General features: G+C 39.6%; 1 protein-coding gene and 1 pseudogene across 1 annotated transcript; both read left to right on the forward strand.

The window, feature by feature from the left end:
* The first annotated feature begins 908 nt into the window (after positions 1–908).
* Positions 909–1,355, forward strand: LOC138868251 (uncharacterized). Its single transcript, XM_070145783.1, has one exon. The coding sequence runs from the start codon at positions 909–911 to the stop codon at positions 1,353–1,355; it is 447 nt and encodes a 148-aa protein (XP_070001884.1).
* A 13,001-nt stretch (positions 1,356–14,356) lies between these two features.
* On the forward strand, positions 14,357–16,727 carry LOC104225169 (isoleucine N-monooxygenase 1-like; annotated as a pseudogene).
* The last annotated feature ends 709 nt before the right edge of the window (positions 16,728–17,436 follow it).

Consider the following 17,436-nt stretch of genomic DNA (forward strand, 5'->3'; position numbering starts at 1 on the left):
GTTTACATAGCTTCTATTGGACAAGTATATTCCACCCTCTCATAGGGAAGAGTTATGGTGTCAGTTTGAGCTGCTCGAGAAGGGTCAGATGTCTGTGACCGACTATGAGGCGAAATTCTATGAGTCGTCTCGCCATGCACTCATGATACTTCCTACGGACGCAGAGAGAGTGCAGAGATTTGTTGCGTGGTTACACCCCGGTATTCAAGCTAGCATGGCCTGAGAGGTTGAGATGGGGACTGAGTATTAGCTAGTTCTGGAGATTACTCGAAGGATTGAGGGTTACCGACAGAGGGGTAGAGAGCAGTTGCAGCAAGATAAAATGACCCGATTCTCTAGAGTGTTTAGAGGTGCCCCAGCTAGGGGCAAAGTATAGTTTGGGAGGGGTCAGCCCACCAGGCCCCCATATTCAGCACCACCACTACCTCCTCGAGGTGCTCTAGTGAGGCTTTATTTTAGTGCGATGCCGGAGAGTTCTTAGTACCCACCAGCTATTCAGAGTTCGTCTGGCGGGTATTCTAGTCATCAGGGTTCTTCTAGTGCTTACTTCAGTGCCATGCCGGAGAGTTCTTACTACCCACTAGCCAGCCATTCAGGGTTCCTCTAGTGGGTATTCAGGCCATCAGGGTCAGCCATCGAGTCAGCAGTCTATGGTACCGAGGAGTTGTTACGAGTGTGGAGATCTGGGGCACAAAAAGAGGACCTACTCCAGACTTTGCGACAAGGCAATACAGCAGGGTCATCAGCCTATGATTGCAGTATTAGTCGTCCAGCCGCCCAGAGGTAGGGGACAGGTTGGTAGGGGCCGTCCTAGAGGTGGAAGCCAGGAAGGGGGAGTTCAGTTAGCTATTATTCAGCCAGTCGGCGCTCCAGCTAGATTCTAAGCTTTTCCAGCCAGAATAGATGCAATGGCCTCAGATGCTGTGATCACAGTTATTATTTCTGTATGCGGTAGGGATGATTCGGTATTATTTGATCTAGGGTCTACATATTCATATGTGTCATCTCTGTTTTCTCATTTCTTGGATATCCCTTGTGAGTCTTTGGGTACTCCTATTTATGTGTCCACTCCTGTGGGCGATTATATGGTCGTGGATCGGATCTACCGGTCCTGTGTGGTTACATTCTGTGGGTTCGAGACTAGAACAGACCTTATGTTACTTGATATGATTGACTTTGAGGTTATCCTAGGCATGGATTGGTTATCTCCATATCACGTCATTCTTGATTGTCATGCCAAGATTGTTACTTTAGCGATGCCTGAGTTGTCGAGATTGGAGTGGAAGGGTTCCTCTGTTAGTGCATCCAGTCAGATTATCTCAGGCAGGTGGATCTCCTGGGATATCGTTCCGTAGTCCTAAAGTAAGCACACAACCATCGCAGAAGAATATACAGTTCTATTCAAGAATTAAACAAGAAATTTCTACTCTAACATGCTACACAGAGTACAAGTAGGCTATTAAAGCAGGTAAGACAATTAACTCACGTAAGCATGCTTTTCCTAATCTAAATAAGAGGCTTCAAGTACAAGTATTTTTTAAAATTACAATAAACATAAGTATTAGCTTAATGAAAACGAGATTTTCAACAAATAGCATGTGTACGCACTCGTCACCTTACGTACATGGCACTCATATAACAAAATACTAAATCCTAAGGGGAGTTCCCCCATACAAGGTTAAGCAAGCGACTTAACTCGAACCAGCTCAACCAACTCGAAATCACGTTCTTGCCACGAGTACCCGACTCCAAATGGCCCAAATCTATTCAAAGTAATTGCAAAATTTAAATATAACTACAAAAACTAATTTAGTTAATGAAATAAAAGCTAAGGCAAGAAAATAGAAAAACACCCAAAAATCCTCCCCGGGCCCACGTCTCAGAATCGGGTAAAAATTACTGATTATGAACTCACATTCACTCACGAGTCTAGACACGCTAAAATTACTCTAATCCGTTACCAAAATCTTGATCAAAACCCCAAAATTAGGCCTAAGAACTTTTCCAAATTTTCCCCCAATTTCTTACCCCAAATTTGAAATTAGATGATGAATTCATGTTTAGATTAATGGGTTATAAGCAAAGATGAGTTAAGAATCATTACCCGCAAACTCCCTCCGAAAATGCTTCCAAAATTCGTCTTCTACTGAGCTCTCAATTCAATTTTGTGATATGAGCTCAAAACCCTTGATTTTGAACTTTATGTTCTACCCAGAGGCGACCTTAATCGCGATCGCGGAAGCTCTCATGCGATCACGAAGAGCAACTTTGCTGGCTCCTAGATTTACCTTACGCGAACGCGATGCTTGCATTGCTCAAGTCTACGTAATCGTGGTTGACCCCACGCGATCGAGAAAAGAAACTCCCATTCCACAGATGCCTCACTTCTTCTTCTATGCGAAAACAGCATAACCCACACGTTCGCGATTCAACTACCTACCAATACTACGCATTCGCATTCCTTTTTCCGCGATCGCGTAGAACAAAGTTCCCTCTGCCTCAGCTAAGTCTTTGTGATCGCAAGCCTCCTCATGCGATCGCAACGAAGGGAAGTCTGCAACAAAAAAACCAGAAAAATCTTATCCTACTCCAAGTCCAAAAATGGCCCGTTGAGCATCCGAAACACACCTGAGGCCCCCGAGACCTCAACCAAACACATCAACCAATCCTAAAACATCATACGAACTTAGTCTAACCCCCAAATCATATCAAACAAAGCTTAAACCATGAATCACCCTCCAATCCAAATCTTAAGAACTTGAAATTTCAAGAATCCTACAACCAATGCCGAAACAAACCAAACCAAGTCTGATTGTCCCCAAATTTTGCACACAAGTCACATTCAACACTACAGAGTTATTCCAACTTTCGGAGTCGGATTCTGACCTCGATATCAAAATCTCACTATTGATCCGGAAACTTCAAAAATTTAACTTTCGGCATTTCAAGTCTAAATAAGATACGGACCTCCAAAACACAATCCGAACACACCTCTAAGCCTGAAATCACCCAACGGAGCTAACGGAATCGACGAAATTCCATTCTGATGCTGTCTTCACACTGCTTCGACTACGGTCCAAATTCTAAAGCTTAAACTCTTATTTAGGGACTACGTGTCCCAAAACACTCCGAAACTCAAAACGAATCATCCCGGTAAATCAAAATAGTAGAAATAAACACGGGGGAAGCAGTTAATAGGGGATCGGGGAGTTAATTCTTAAAACGATCGGTCGGGTCATTACATCCTCCCCCTTTTAAAACATTTGTTCGTCCTCCAACGAGCATAGAGACATACCTGAAGTGGTGAAAAAATGAGGGCAACGGCTGCGCATATCTTGCTCGGTTTCCCAAGTAGCCTCCTCGACTAACTAACCCCGCCACTGAACCTTCACTGATGCAATGTTCTTTGACCTCAGCTTCCGAACCTGCCTATCCAATATTGTCACTGGATCCTCAATATAAGATAGATCCTTGTCCAAATGAATTGAACTGAAATCCAATATGTGTGACGGGTCGCCGTGATACTTCCGGAGCATCGAATCATGAAATAACGGATGAACTCCTGCCAAGCTGGGAGATAAGGCAAGCTCATAAACAACCTCCCCAACACATCTCAATATCTCAAAAGGACCAATAAAACTCGGACTCAATTTCCCCTTCTTCCAAATCTCATAACGCCTTCTATAGGCGAAACCCGAAGCAAGACCTGCTCTCCAACCATATAGGAAACATTACGAACCTTTCGATCCGCATAACTCTTCTGTCTGGACTGGACTGTACGAAGTCTATCCTGAATCACCTTAACCTTCTCCAAGGCATCCTGAACAAAGTCTGTGTCCAATAATCTAGCCTCACCCAGCTCAAACCAACCCACCGGGGATCTACACCTCCTACCATACAAAACCTCATATGGTGCCATATGAATGTTGGACTGATAACTGTTGTTGTAGGCAAACTCCGCCAGCTGCAAGAACCGATCCCAAGAACCTCTAAACTCCACCACACACACACAGAACATATCCTTAAGAATCTGAATAGTGCGTTCGGACTTTCCATCCGTCTGGGGCTGAAATGTTGTGCTCAACTCCACCCGAGTACCCAACTCATGTTGTACGGACCTTGAAAACCGTGATATGAACTGAGTACCTCTATCTAAAATGATGGAAACTGGAATGCCATGCAGACGAACAATCTCCCGGATATAAATTTTTGCCAACCACTCCGAAGAATAGGTAGTACACATAGGAATGAATTGCACGGACTTGGTTAGTTGATCCAAAATCACCCAAATAGTATTCAACTTCTTCAAAGTCCGCGGGAGTCCAACTATGAAGTCCATGGTTATCCGCTCCCACTACCACTCTGGAATCTCTATCTGCTGAAGCAACCCACCCGGTCTCTGATGCTCATAATTTACCTGCTAACAATTGAGGCACCGAGCTACAAACCCAACTATATCCTTCTTCATTTGCCTCCAACAATAGTGTTGCCTCAAATCCTAGTACATCTTCGCAGTACCCGTATATATGGAATACCACGAACTATGGGCCTCCCCTAGAATCAACTCCTGAAGCCTATCAACATTGGGTACACATACCCGACCCTGCATCCTCAATACCTCGTCATCACCAATAGTCACATCTCTAGCATCATCGTGCAGAACCTTGTCCTTGATGTCGAGCAAATGAGGGTCATCATACTGACACTCCCTAATACGATCAAATAAGGTAGACTGACAGATCACGCAAACTAGAACCCGACTGGGCTCCGAAAGATCCAATCTCACAAACTGGCTGGCTAAGGCCTGAACATCCATCGCCATGGACCTCTCCACTGCTGGTAGATAAGCCAAACTCTCCGCTCGGCGACTCAAAGCATCGGCCACCATATTGGCCTTGCCCGGGTGATACAAGATAGTGATATCATAGTCCTTCAGGAGCTCTAATCATCTTCTCTGGAACAAATTAATATCCTTTTGCTTGAACAGATGCTGGAAACTTTGGTGATCAATATAGATCTCATAAGGAACACCGTACAAATAATGACGCCAGATCTTTAAGGTGTGAACAATAGCATCTAACTCGAGATCATGGACAAAATAATTCTTCTCATGTACTTTCAATTGTCTGGTCGCGTAGGCAATCACCCTACCATCCTGCATCAATACCTCTCCAAATCCAATCCTCGAGGCATCACAATAGGCGGTACAAAATCCCAAACATGTAGGCAATATCAATACTGGGGTTGTATTCAAAGTTGTATTGAGCTTCTGGAAGCTCGCCTCACTCTCTTCCGTCCAGTGGAAAGGATCACCCTTCTAGGTAAGCCTGGTCATAGGTGCTGCAATAGATGAAAACCCCTCAACAAATCGACGGTAATAACCCGCCAAGCTAAGAAAACTGCGGATCTCTGTAGCTGAGGATGGTCTAGGCCAACTCGGCACTGCTTCCACTTTCTTCGGATCCACATGTATACCCTCACTCGATACCATGTGACCCTAGAATGCCACGGAATCCAACCAAAACTCACATTTCGAGAACTTTGCATATAACTTATTTTCCCTCAAAGTCTGGAGCACTGTCCTCAGATGTTACTTATGATCCTCCCGACTCCGGGGGTATACCAGAATATCATCAATAAAGACAACGATGAACGAGTCAAGATATGGTCGGAACATACTGTACATAAAATGATGAAGGTTGCTAGGGCATTGGTTAGCCCAAACGAAATAACAAGGAACTCGTAATGATCATACCGAGTCCTAAAAGCAGTCTTCGGGATATTTGGCTCCTGAATCTTCAACTGATGGTAACCTGAACGCAAGTTAATCATAGAGAACACTCGTGCACCCTGTAACTAGTAAACTGAATCATCAATACGAGGCAAAGAATACCGGTTCTTCACTGTAACTTTGTTCAACGGACGATAATCAATGCACATACGCATAGAACCATCCTTTTTCTTTACAAACAAGACAGGAGCACCCCAATACACTCGGCCGAATGAAGCCCTTATCAAGCAATTCCTGTAACTGATCCTTCAATTCCTTCAACTCAGGAGGGGCCATACGGTACGGAGGAATAGAAATGGGTTGTGTGCCCGGTAATAGATCAATGCAAAAATAATATCCCTATCGGGTGACATACCCGGAAGATCAGCTGGAAACACATCGGTGAAGTCTCGTACTACTGGGACTGAATCAACTATTGGGATATCCATACTAACATCTCTCACATAGGCCAGATACGCATCACACCCCTTCTCAATCATTCGCTGAGCCTTAAGGAAAGAAATAACTCTACTGGGAGTGTGATCAAAAAGTACCCCTCCACTATACTCGTGACACACCTGGCATAGCCAGCGTCACGGTTATGGCGTGACAATCAAGAATAGTATAATGGGGCAATAATCAGTCCATGCCCAAGATAACATCGAAATCTACTATACTAAGTAATAATAGATCGGCTTTGGTCTCAAAACCACTAAGAGCAACCAAACATGACTGATAAATGCGGTCCACAACAAGAGAATCCTCCACAGGAGTAGAAACATAAATAGGGAAACTCAAAGAATCCCGAGATACGCCCAAATGCGGGGGAAAATAAGAAGACACATAGGAATAAGTGGAGCTTGGATCGAATAGAATCGATGCATCTCTATGACAAACCAGGACAATACATGTGATAACAGAACCAAAGGTGACAACGTCAGTACGGGCAGGAAGAGCATAATATCTGGCCTGGCCTCCCCCTCTAGGGTGACCTGTACCTCCCTGACCTCCACCTTTAGCGGGCTGAGCAGATGGGAAAGCAACTGGTGCTGGAACCATAGCCTTGGAACTCTGTGGGGCACGTTGTGGCTGAGTAGTCTATGGAGGTGCAACCCTCCTAAGTCTGGGGAAATCCCTCACCATATGGCGTGTGTCACCACACTCAAAACAAGCTATGGGAGGACGTAGTGGCTGTGACTGGCTCGGGCCAGGTCTGCTGGACAGAAAACTGAAAGTACCTCGTGCAGGAGGCACACTAGATACTGGAGGTGCATAATAAGGCTCCTGAGGTCTAGAAAGAGCTGGAATACCACTTGCTATTGGAAGATCTGAATGAACGAGGCGACTCATATAAACCCTACCATGACGAACTGCAGCTAGAGCACGGGTACCAAAATAATGGCCCGACTATGAGACCTTTTGGCCTCCCTCTCCTCTCTATCCCAAGCATGCATACCCTCCATTCTCCTAGCAATGCTCACCGTCTACTGATAAGAAATATTCATCTCCAACTCACGAGCCATGCTAGATCCGATGCTGGGAATGAGCCCCTCAATAACCCAGCGAACTCTCTCATGAATTGTAGCAAAGGCTGGTGCATGCCTAGCCAAGTTAGTAAAACAGACATAATACTCCAAAACAGTCATAGTGCCCTGGCGCAAATGCTCAAACTCTATGCGTCACGCCTCACTAAGGCTCTTAGGGACGAACTCTCTCAGGAACATATCTGAAAACCGAGTCCAAGTACGGGATGTTGCCTCAGCTGGACTATCCAACTCAAAAGTACACCACCACTGGTAGGCTGCTCCTCGAAGCTGGAAGGCAGTGAAAGAAACCCCACTCGATCCTGATATACCTATAATGTAGAAGATATGGTAACACTCCTCCAGAAATCCCAGGGCATCATCTGATGCTAAACCACTGAATATAGGAGGCTTATACTTCTTAAACATCTCAAACCTCCGTTGCTCATCCTCTAAAGTTGCTGCCCTGTCCTTAGGCTGAACTGGGGCTGCAGGCGGAATCGGTATAACCTCTGGGATCTGATCAACCTGGACCCGCTGCTCAGGAGTGCGGGCGGCGGGAGTTTGTACTCCTCCCTCGACCTGAGATGTGGTTGCAGCAAGGGGAATCAACCCTGCCTGTGCTAGGGTGGTGTACATACTCACGAACTGTGCAAGAGTCTCCTGAAGAGCTGGAATAGTAGTAGCAGTAGGCGTATCAGGTGCCTGGACTCCGGCTGGAGCTGCTGATGGCTCCTTTATGGCAGTTCGTGCGGGTGCTCTGGCTGCACCATGAGCGCGTCCTCAACCTCTACCCCGGCCCCGACCTCTGACGGCTCTAGCAGGGGGCGCGGGTGCCTGGTCATCTCTAGTAGCACGTGTCCTCACTGTCTGTGAGAGAATAGAAGACAAAAGTTTCGAATTGTGATACCAAAATCTCGCGCGACAAGGAATCAAATGAAGTGGAATTTTCCTAGCAGTTACATAGCCTCTTGTGGATAAGTACAGATGTATTCGTCTACGAGACTCTAATAAATTGGCTTGTGATTTATGACTCCTATGAACCTAGAGCTCTGATACCAACTTGTCACGACCCAAGTTTGCCCTTCATGATCTGTCGTGACGGCACCTAGTCTGTACGACTAGTTAAGCCTAATAATTTGCGTAAAAAGAAAAGCAAAAGATGAAACTAGCCAGAAACTGCGGATAAAACATAAATAAAATGTTTAAGATGCCGCTCGGCATATACAAATATAAACTCTCAAACTGAATCAACTCCCAAAATCCAAAATCTCATGAAATCACAAGCTATTGAATCACTTCAAGTGTTCTAACTCCAGAATGTCTAAACAAAAGTAAATACAGGAGAGCAAAATCTAGAGAGGAGAATAGAGAGGGACTCCAGGTATACCTTGAAACCCCAGAAGGTCGCCTCGCCTCACTGATGGTATGGCTGAGCCACAGAACCTGGATTTGCACAGAAAAAACATGCGCAGGAAGGGCATGAGTATACCACAGCGGTACTCAATAAGTTCCAAGCCTAACCTCGGTCGAGTAGTGACGAGGAAGGTCAGGGCCCTACTGATTATAAATGAAAAACAAGGTAAAACAGTATAGAATATGACAATATAATTAAAATGCTAACAGGCTATAATGAATAAAATCACAAAAAAGAATCTAACTCGGTACACAGAAATAGCAACAGGGGATCCCCCGGGATATTGTCCCGTTGTCCCAAACATAAATGTCCAGAGGATCTCCTGGGATATCGTCCCGTAGTCCAAATCATAAATGTGCAAGGGAAACTCTCGGAATACCAATCTGTAGTCCCAAAGTAAATCTCCAGTATGAGGAATCTACCGGATGTTGTCCCGAAGTCCCAATCATAAATGTGTGGGAGGGGGGAGAATCTACCGGAATATCGATCCATAGTCCCAAAGTAAACAAGTAGGGGGATCTCCTGGGATATTGTCCAGTAGACCCAAAGTAAACACACAACCATCTCAGAAGAATATACAGTTCTATTCAAGAATTAAATCGAAAATTTCTACTCTAACATGCTGCACAGAATACAAGTAGGCAATTAAAGCAGGTAAGACAATTAAGTCACGTAAATATGCTTTTCCTAATCTAAACAGGAGGTTTCAAGTAAAAGTATTTGTTAAATTACAATAAACATAGGTATTAGCTTAATGTTAACGGGATTTTCAACAATTAGCACGTGTACGCACTCGTCACCTTATGTACACGTCACTCATATAACAAAATACCAAATCCTAAGGGGAGTTCCCCCACACAAGGTAAGGCAATCCACTTACCTCGAATCAGCTCAATCAACTCGAAATCACGTTCTTGCCATGAGTACCCGACTCCAAATGACCTAAATCTATTCAAAGTAATTGCATAATGTAAATATAACTACAAACAACTAATTTAGTTAATGAAATCGAAGCTAAGACAAGAAAATAGAAAAACACCCAAAAATCCTCCCCGGGCCCACGTCTCAGAATCGGGTAAAAGTTACGGATTATAAAGCCTCATTCACTCATAAGTCTAACCATACCAAAATTACTCCAACCCGATACCAAAATCTTGATCAAAACCCTAACATTAGGCCTAAGAACTTTTTAAAAATTTTCCTCAATTTCTCACCCTAAATCTGAAATTAAATGATGAATTCATGTTTAGATTAATGGGTTATAAGCAAAAAAAAGTTAATAATCATTACCCCCAAATTTCCTCCGAAAATCCTTCCAAAATTCGTCTCCTACTGAACTCCCAATTCAATTTTGTGATATGAACTCAAAGCTCTCGATTTTGAACTTTATGTTGTGCCTAGACGCGACCTAAATCGCGATCACGAAGAGAAACTTTGCTAGCTCCCAGATTTACCTTACGTGATACTCTTTATGCAAACACAATGCTTGCACTGCTCAGGTCTACGCGATCGCGGTTTACCTCACGCGATCGCGAAAAGAAACTCCCATACCACAGATGCCTCACTTCTTCCCCTACGCGAATGCGGCATAGCCCACGCGTTCGCGGTTCAACCTTCTAACAATACTACGCGTTCGCATTCGTTTTCCCGCGATCGCGTAGAACAAAGTTCCCTCTACCTCAGCTAAGCCTTTTCGATCACGAGCCTCCTCACTCGATCGTGATGAAGGGAAGTCTACAACAGAAAAATCTGATCTTTCTCCAAGTCCAAAAATGGTCCGTTGAGCATCCGAAACATACCCGAGGCCCCCAGGACCTCAACCAAACACACCAACCAATCCTAAAACATCATACGAGCTTAGTCCAATCCCTAAATCACATCAAACAACGCTAAAGCCACGAATCATCCTCCAATCCAAACCTAAAGAACTTGAAATTTTAAGAATCCTACAACCAATGTCGAAACTAACCGAACAAAGTCCGATTGACCCCAAATTTTGGACACAAGTCGCATTCAACACTACAGAGCTATTCCAACTTTCGAAATTGGATCCCGACCCCGATATCAAAATCTCACTATTGATCCGGAAACTGCAAAAATTCAACTTCGGCATTTCAAGTCTAAATAAGCTACGGGCCTCTAAAATACAATCCGAACACGCCCTTAAGTCTGAAATCACCCAACGGAGCTAACGGAATTGACGGAATTCTATTCCAAGGTTATCTTCATACTGCTCCAACTACGGTCCAAATTCTAAAGCTTAAACTCTTATTAGGGACTAAGTGTCCCAAAACACTCCAAAACTCAAAATGAATCATCCCGGCAAATCAAAGTAGTAGAAATAAATACGGGGGAAGCAGTTAATAGGGGATCGGAGCAATAATTCTTAAAACGACCGGTCGGATCGTTACAAAGAGCTAGATCTTCTCTGAAATGAATATAAGTATAATTATTTAATAAGTACTATTATAAATAGATATTAATTGATAAAATATTTCTATTGAGTAGCTAATCTTTTCTGTATCATTTCAATTTTATCGAATATCCCCGAAAAGACTCACTCGTTAATTAAATAGGATTAGACTTGAATTTTTGTAGCCCTTTTAGAAATATTGTTTAATACTAGTTGGTCTGATAATCTCAAGGGTTAGACCAAGGTTGTCACTTCAATTAAAATATTCACTATAATTATATGAAAAGTAGTTTATAAAACTTAAACTAGAGGCAAATGCATAAGCTATCCATTAGACTTGTCCGCTTCTTTTACATTAACACCTCACCGGACACCACAATCGTAATAAATATTTATGATTTACCTATTAAACACAAAATGACATTTATTCTTCTAGTTTTTGAGATATAAAATTGTTAGCAATTTTTTTTACAAAGAAGGTGAATAAGAATATTAAAAAGAAAGATAGAAAATATGTAAAATTAAGTAAGGGGAGTAAAATTTTTACACATTATCTAATGAAGGAGTAAAGAGTGATATTGTCAAATTAATGCAAATTGAAACGTTAGGAAAAGTATTCATCTACCCATTTTGAAGTAAATCAAATTGTTACTTTATTTATACTAAAAAGTTTTCATATATTAAAAGTACTATTTTTTTAAATACATATAAACCTAATATTTTTAACAACCTTACTACTAATTACAGTAGAACCGCCCCTAGTAATTAATAGGTAGATATTGTAGCAAATTAAAGGGATGAATGAATCAATGACATGTACCAATAGTTATGATCGCAAATCCAAAAAATATAGAGCGATCAATTAGCAACAGGCAGATATTGTAGCAAATTAAAGAAATGAATGAAACGACAAACATGTGCTAATGGAGGTGACAACAAAAATAAAAAATACAGGTCGACCAATTAACATGTGGATATTGTAGCAAATTATAGGGATAGATAAAACAATGACATGTACCAATGGACATGACCACAAATTCAAAACATAGAGGCTAAGCAATTAACTTGCAGTATTGCAGCAAATTAAAAGGAAGAATGAAATATTTTACATGTGCTAATGGACATGACAACAAATCCAAAAATGTAGGACAACCAACAGACAAATATTGTAGCAAATTAAAGGGACAAATATGCTAATGGACATGACCAATAGACCCAAGATAACGTTTTACATATGTTAGGGAGAGTAATTAACACGCAAATATCGTAGCAAATTAAAGGGACGAATAAAATGATGTCATGTGCCAATAGACCCAAGATAATTATGTAAAAGAAGAAATCTAAAGGCTGCCATTAGTGTAATTTTTCATTTTTAATTCATGTGATAAGTATAAGATTTGAAATGGATCCCAACCTAACTATTTATGGACCACATGATACGAATCTAAAGGAAAAATTTGTCCATTGTCCTATTTAGTCGTCCCAATTTAATCTGTATTTATTTTTATTTTTATTTTTAACTTGTACTTATTTTTTAAAATCTATAATTGATCGTAAAATGGGTAGGCTTGCAAATCTTTTTGCAAAATGGGTATAGTTTCAATTGTGACCCTAAAATCGGGTATAAATGCAAAAGCCCATCTAAAAGGCAATTGAACATTTCTTGAGGGAATAAGAGCCCGTTTGGATGGGCTTATTGTAAGTAACTTTTACGTCAAATTAGTTTTTAAGACATAAGTTAGGAATTCTAGCTTTTGATTTGTTTTTGTCATTTTAGCTTAAAAATAAGTGCTTCAAAGCACGTTTTTTACTTTATCCAAATACTACACAATGGCTTAAAAGTTATTTTGGCTTAACAACAACAACAACAACAACAACGACCCAGTATAATCTCATAAGTGGGGTCTGGGGAGGGTAATATGTACGCAGACCTTACCCCTACCCCGAAGGGTAGAGAGGCTGTTTCCAGGAGACCCTCGGCTCAAAAAAACAATAGGAGATGATATATTAGTACCATAAAAATGCGTAATAAAAATAACAACAATATATAAGAGATATGAGTCAATCTCTTTTGGCTTAAGAGCACTTAAAATAAGTCAATCCGACTGGACTACATCTTTAACCATGTATTTGGCCTTAATATTAACTTCTACTAAGAACTAAAATTCTGCATTTAATTAACATTAAAATTACGGTTGGGGTGGGGGTGGGGGTGGAGGAGTTTGACAGTCAAAGTAAAAACTAATTGGCTCATGAAAACGAAAATCATGATCACAAACTTTTACACAATCTTCCTTATCTGACTGCTTTTGTAAGATGACTACTCCGCTAATTAATTAATCTTCCTTATGTTCAGATTAGTACTAATCTTCAAATTAGATACGTAGTAATCTTCCTTATTTTCCAGCTTGTTTGGATGATTATTACCTATTGTATTGTATTGTATTGTTATACTAAAATAATGTTTATTTTAATTGTTTATTTAAAATTAATTGTATTGTATTGTTAAATCATTGTTTCAACAACCAAAAGTCCCATTTTATGAAGCAATCAATTTGGTAGGGTGAGATTATTTCCTATTTTCTTTTTCAGTTATGCCTTTGCCTATTACTCCATAATTCTATTTTATCTTTTACCTTTTTTTATTTTAACTCTAAATCTCCAACCTATTGACCTACTATGTCTACATCCATCTTTTCTAGAGTTGGTTCATGCCCTTATTTTCATCCAAATCTCTTACCGTTTCTTTATCTCTTTCCATCGTTCTAGATTTTTTTTATAAAACTAGTGATAGTTAGCCCTTTTCTTCAAGTTTTTGCTCTTGTTTTCAAGCTACATAATTTATGATAAATTATAGCAGAAAGAAGTTTTCTTAAGTTATTCTTATACGCAATTCTACATTTTACTAAAAACAATTGAGGGTATCTTAGTAAACTTATCAGTTATAGTACATTACTATACAATCAAATTAAATAACAAAAATATTATTTAACAACAACAATAATACATTCTATCCAAACGTTGGCCATAAAAACGATACAATATTGTACAATACATCATACGATGGGTAACATTGATCCAAACATAATCTTACTGCTGAAAAATACTAATGTGCAAGCTCATGCAATGTTATAAAGAGTGTAGATAGCGTGCAACCTTTGAAAGATAGACTTCAGTAATAACAAGGAAAATCATGAGCAGAAATATTAAATTGCCACTCATTTTTTATTTTTTTCAAATGGTTTCCACTTTCTTTAGCTATATTACTAGTACTCTATGGAAAATTTTCTTTTCCATAATTAAGATAACAAGCAAATTATTGAGTACTACAAGATATAAGCCATTATTGCCTCCAGGTCCAAAACCATGGCCAATAGTTGGTTGCATTCCTCAAATGGTACTAAACAAGAAGCCAGCATTTGAGTGGATACACAAACTAATGGAGGAAATGGATACTGATATTGCTTGCATTCCTCTTGGTAATGTTCATGTCATTCCTGTCACTTCTCCTGAGTTTGCTTGCCTATTTTTAAAGAATCAAGACTCGATTTTCTCATCGAGGCCTATTTGCATGTCCGCGAACCTCGTTAGCAATGGCTACTTGACTTCACTTTTTCTCCCTATGGGTGATCAATGGATGAAAATGAGAAGAATCCTTTCTTCCCATGTCCTCTCAGCTACATCTTTTCAATGGCTTCGTCGTAAGAGAGATGAAGAAGCTGACCATATTCTTCGATTCGTTTATGAACAGTGCATTAACAAACGTCTTGTTATTAACTTGAGGAAAGTGACAAGATACTATTGTGCAAATGTTATTAACAATATGATTTTCAGCAAGAGATTACTTGGAAAAAGTATAATAGAAAATGGAGGACCATTAGTAGAATTACAAGAAGATCAGGAGAAGCAAATTGATGCAATTTTTACACTTCTTGAATATTTTCATTCTTTTATATGATCACAAGGCAATTATTAAGAAAGCCTTTGCCATAGCAACAAAACACATTGATCTTGAAATTGACCAGAGGATTCATATTTGGAAGAATGGCAAAAAACCCGTGGAAGAAGACATCCTTGATGTCCTTATCATGCTCAGAGATACTAATGGGAATCCTATGTTGAATGCTAAAGAGTTTAAAGCACAAGTCCTTGTAAGTATACTCTCTTAAACCATGTGAACAACATGATAAACTTTAAGATTTTCATTTTTACTTTTAGTGACGTACTTTTACGGTCATAAGTTTCAAAAATCTCTTTCTTAAGGTCAGTATCCAATCAAACAGCGTCATATAAATCAAAATAGACGAGTAAGATTTCGTTAGAAACTGCTAAATCTGTCTTGAATCTTGCTTAAAACCAATTTCAATATTTTTTTGACCATATAAATTAATTAAAATTCAACATTACTCGATGGCTTTTCTTGATTTATTCCCTATGTTCCAGTTTATGTTGAACTTTTTCATTTTTCGAGAGTCAATTTAACTTATCTTTGAAGCTAAATTGAATTAGATTAACTCGATATTTAAAGTTAAAATTTAGATATTCAAATATTATACAAAAAGTACTATAACTTTTAATTCTTCCCATGTTGATATGATGAAAAAATGTCTTTCAAAATGTATGTAGTTTGAATCTTGAAAAGCAAAAATATTCACATAAATTGGAACGAGGGAGTAGTTTCAGAAGAATTTGGAAAATATTTTTGAAACATAAGTCAAAAGATTGATTGTCCGTTTGGATTACATCATTTTATTAGTTTATGTGAAAATGAGACTTGCTTTTTTTGTTTTTTTCGATTTGATTAGAAAAACATAAAGTTTTTTTTTTTAGAAAATCAATTACGATTATTTTGTTTGACTTTCTTGGTTACCGATTATATTGACAGGAATTCATGCTTGCAACGTTAGATAATCCTATAGAAGAGATTGACAATGTCATGGGGAGCAATAGATTGGTTCAAGAATCCAACTTGCCACGGTTAAATTATGTCAAAGCTTGTATTAAAGAGTCCTTTCGACTACATCCCTTGGCGGCTTTTAACGCTCCTCATGTGTCTGTATCGGATTCTGTTGTTGGTGAATACTTCATCCCAAAAGGAAGTAGTGTTATTAAGTCGTCTTGGACTTGGCCGAAACCCTAGAGTTTGGGATGATCCCATGAAGTTCAAGCCAGAGCTCCATATCAGCGAGGAAGGTGATGATGTAGTTTTCACTGATTCAGAGTTACGTTTGTTATCATTTAGTATTGGACGACGAGGTTGTCCAGGTGTAAAACTTGGCTCAACAATTACCACTATGTTACTTGCTAGGCTTCTTCAAGGGTTTACTTGGAGTTTACCATTGAACTCTCCAGGCAATGACTTGGCTGATGATTACCCGGAATGTGCTCTCCTTTGTACCATGCCATTTTTTGCTAAGGCAAAACCGCGATTGTCAAAAGACATGTACCCTTAAATATGTGAAATTATACCAGAATAAAGTATGTACGTACACATCATGTATGTGTATATATTTATATAGGATATTCTCTTGCTGCTATAGTATTTATGAGAGGATGAATCAATAATATTGGTGTGATCAATATTTTAAAGGTGACGTGGCACTCCTTAAGACCAGAATTCATATTTCTTTTCTTCTCAATTTTGTTTTTTTTTTCTTCTTTTAAGGAAAGAAACTATTCAAAAGTGTCTTTTCCTATGATTCAAATTGTCTTCATTGGGTTGGTTTTCAGTACACTCATTTTTTTGTATCATTATTTTGCTGCAGTAATAGCTGCCATTACTATCTTCTTCTACACTTAGTGTTGGTGAAATTACAAGTAATTACAGTTCAAAAATAAGATAAACAAATATTCTTCAGGCTGAGGAGCGGATATATCATTCTCTTTAAATAGATTTAAGCTCACTACGGTAGCATCATCATCGGTGCAGCAGTAATACTCTTAACTTGTCCCCTCCAGGATACAACAGCCCGACAACGTCGTATGACTCGAACAAACTCTGAACAAGTTGTTGAGCCCAAAACTCCACCAAAATGAATACATTCCTTCAACAAAAATAATACTCTTTTGTAGAGAATAAGTTAGAGACTTAGATTTTCTCCTTCTCTTAACTCTCTTTTTCACTACACCAAGTTCACTTTTTTCATACACAATACCATATTTTCCCACACCAAACACAAGGAAGAAATATCACTATTTTTAGGTGTAGAATTTCTTCCATGAAATAAATAACAAAGTAGTGGCATAATAAAGTTATAGAACATGGTTGGTGGTTAAAAATTTAACATTTAGTAGGTAATTAGTGGTAGATCAT

Source organism: Nicotiana sylvestris, chromosome 5 (genome assembly GCF_000393655.2).
Source record: "Nicotiana sylvestris chromosome 5, ASM39365v2, whole genome shotgun sequence".
NCBI classification, from domain to species: Eukaryota; Viridiplantae; Streptophyta; class Magnoliopsida; order Solanales; family Solanaceae; genus Nicotiana; species Nicotiana sylvestris.

What these genes read in the sequence shown, in the direction of transcription:
- LOC138868251 (XM_070145783.1), top strand. Translation starts at nt 909, where the DNA reads ATGGCCTCAGATGCTGTGATCACAGTTATTATTTCTGTATGCGGTAGG.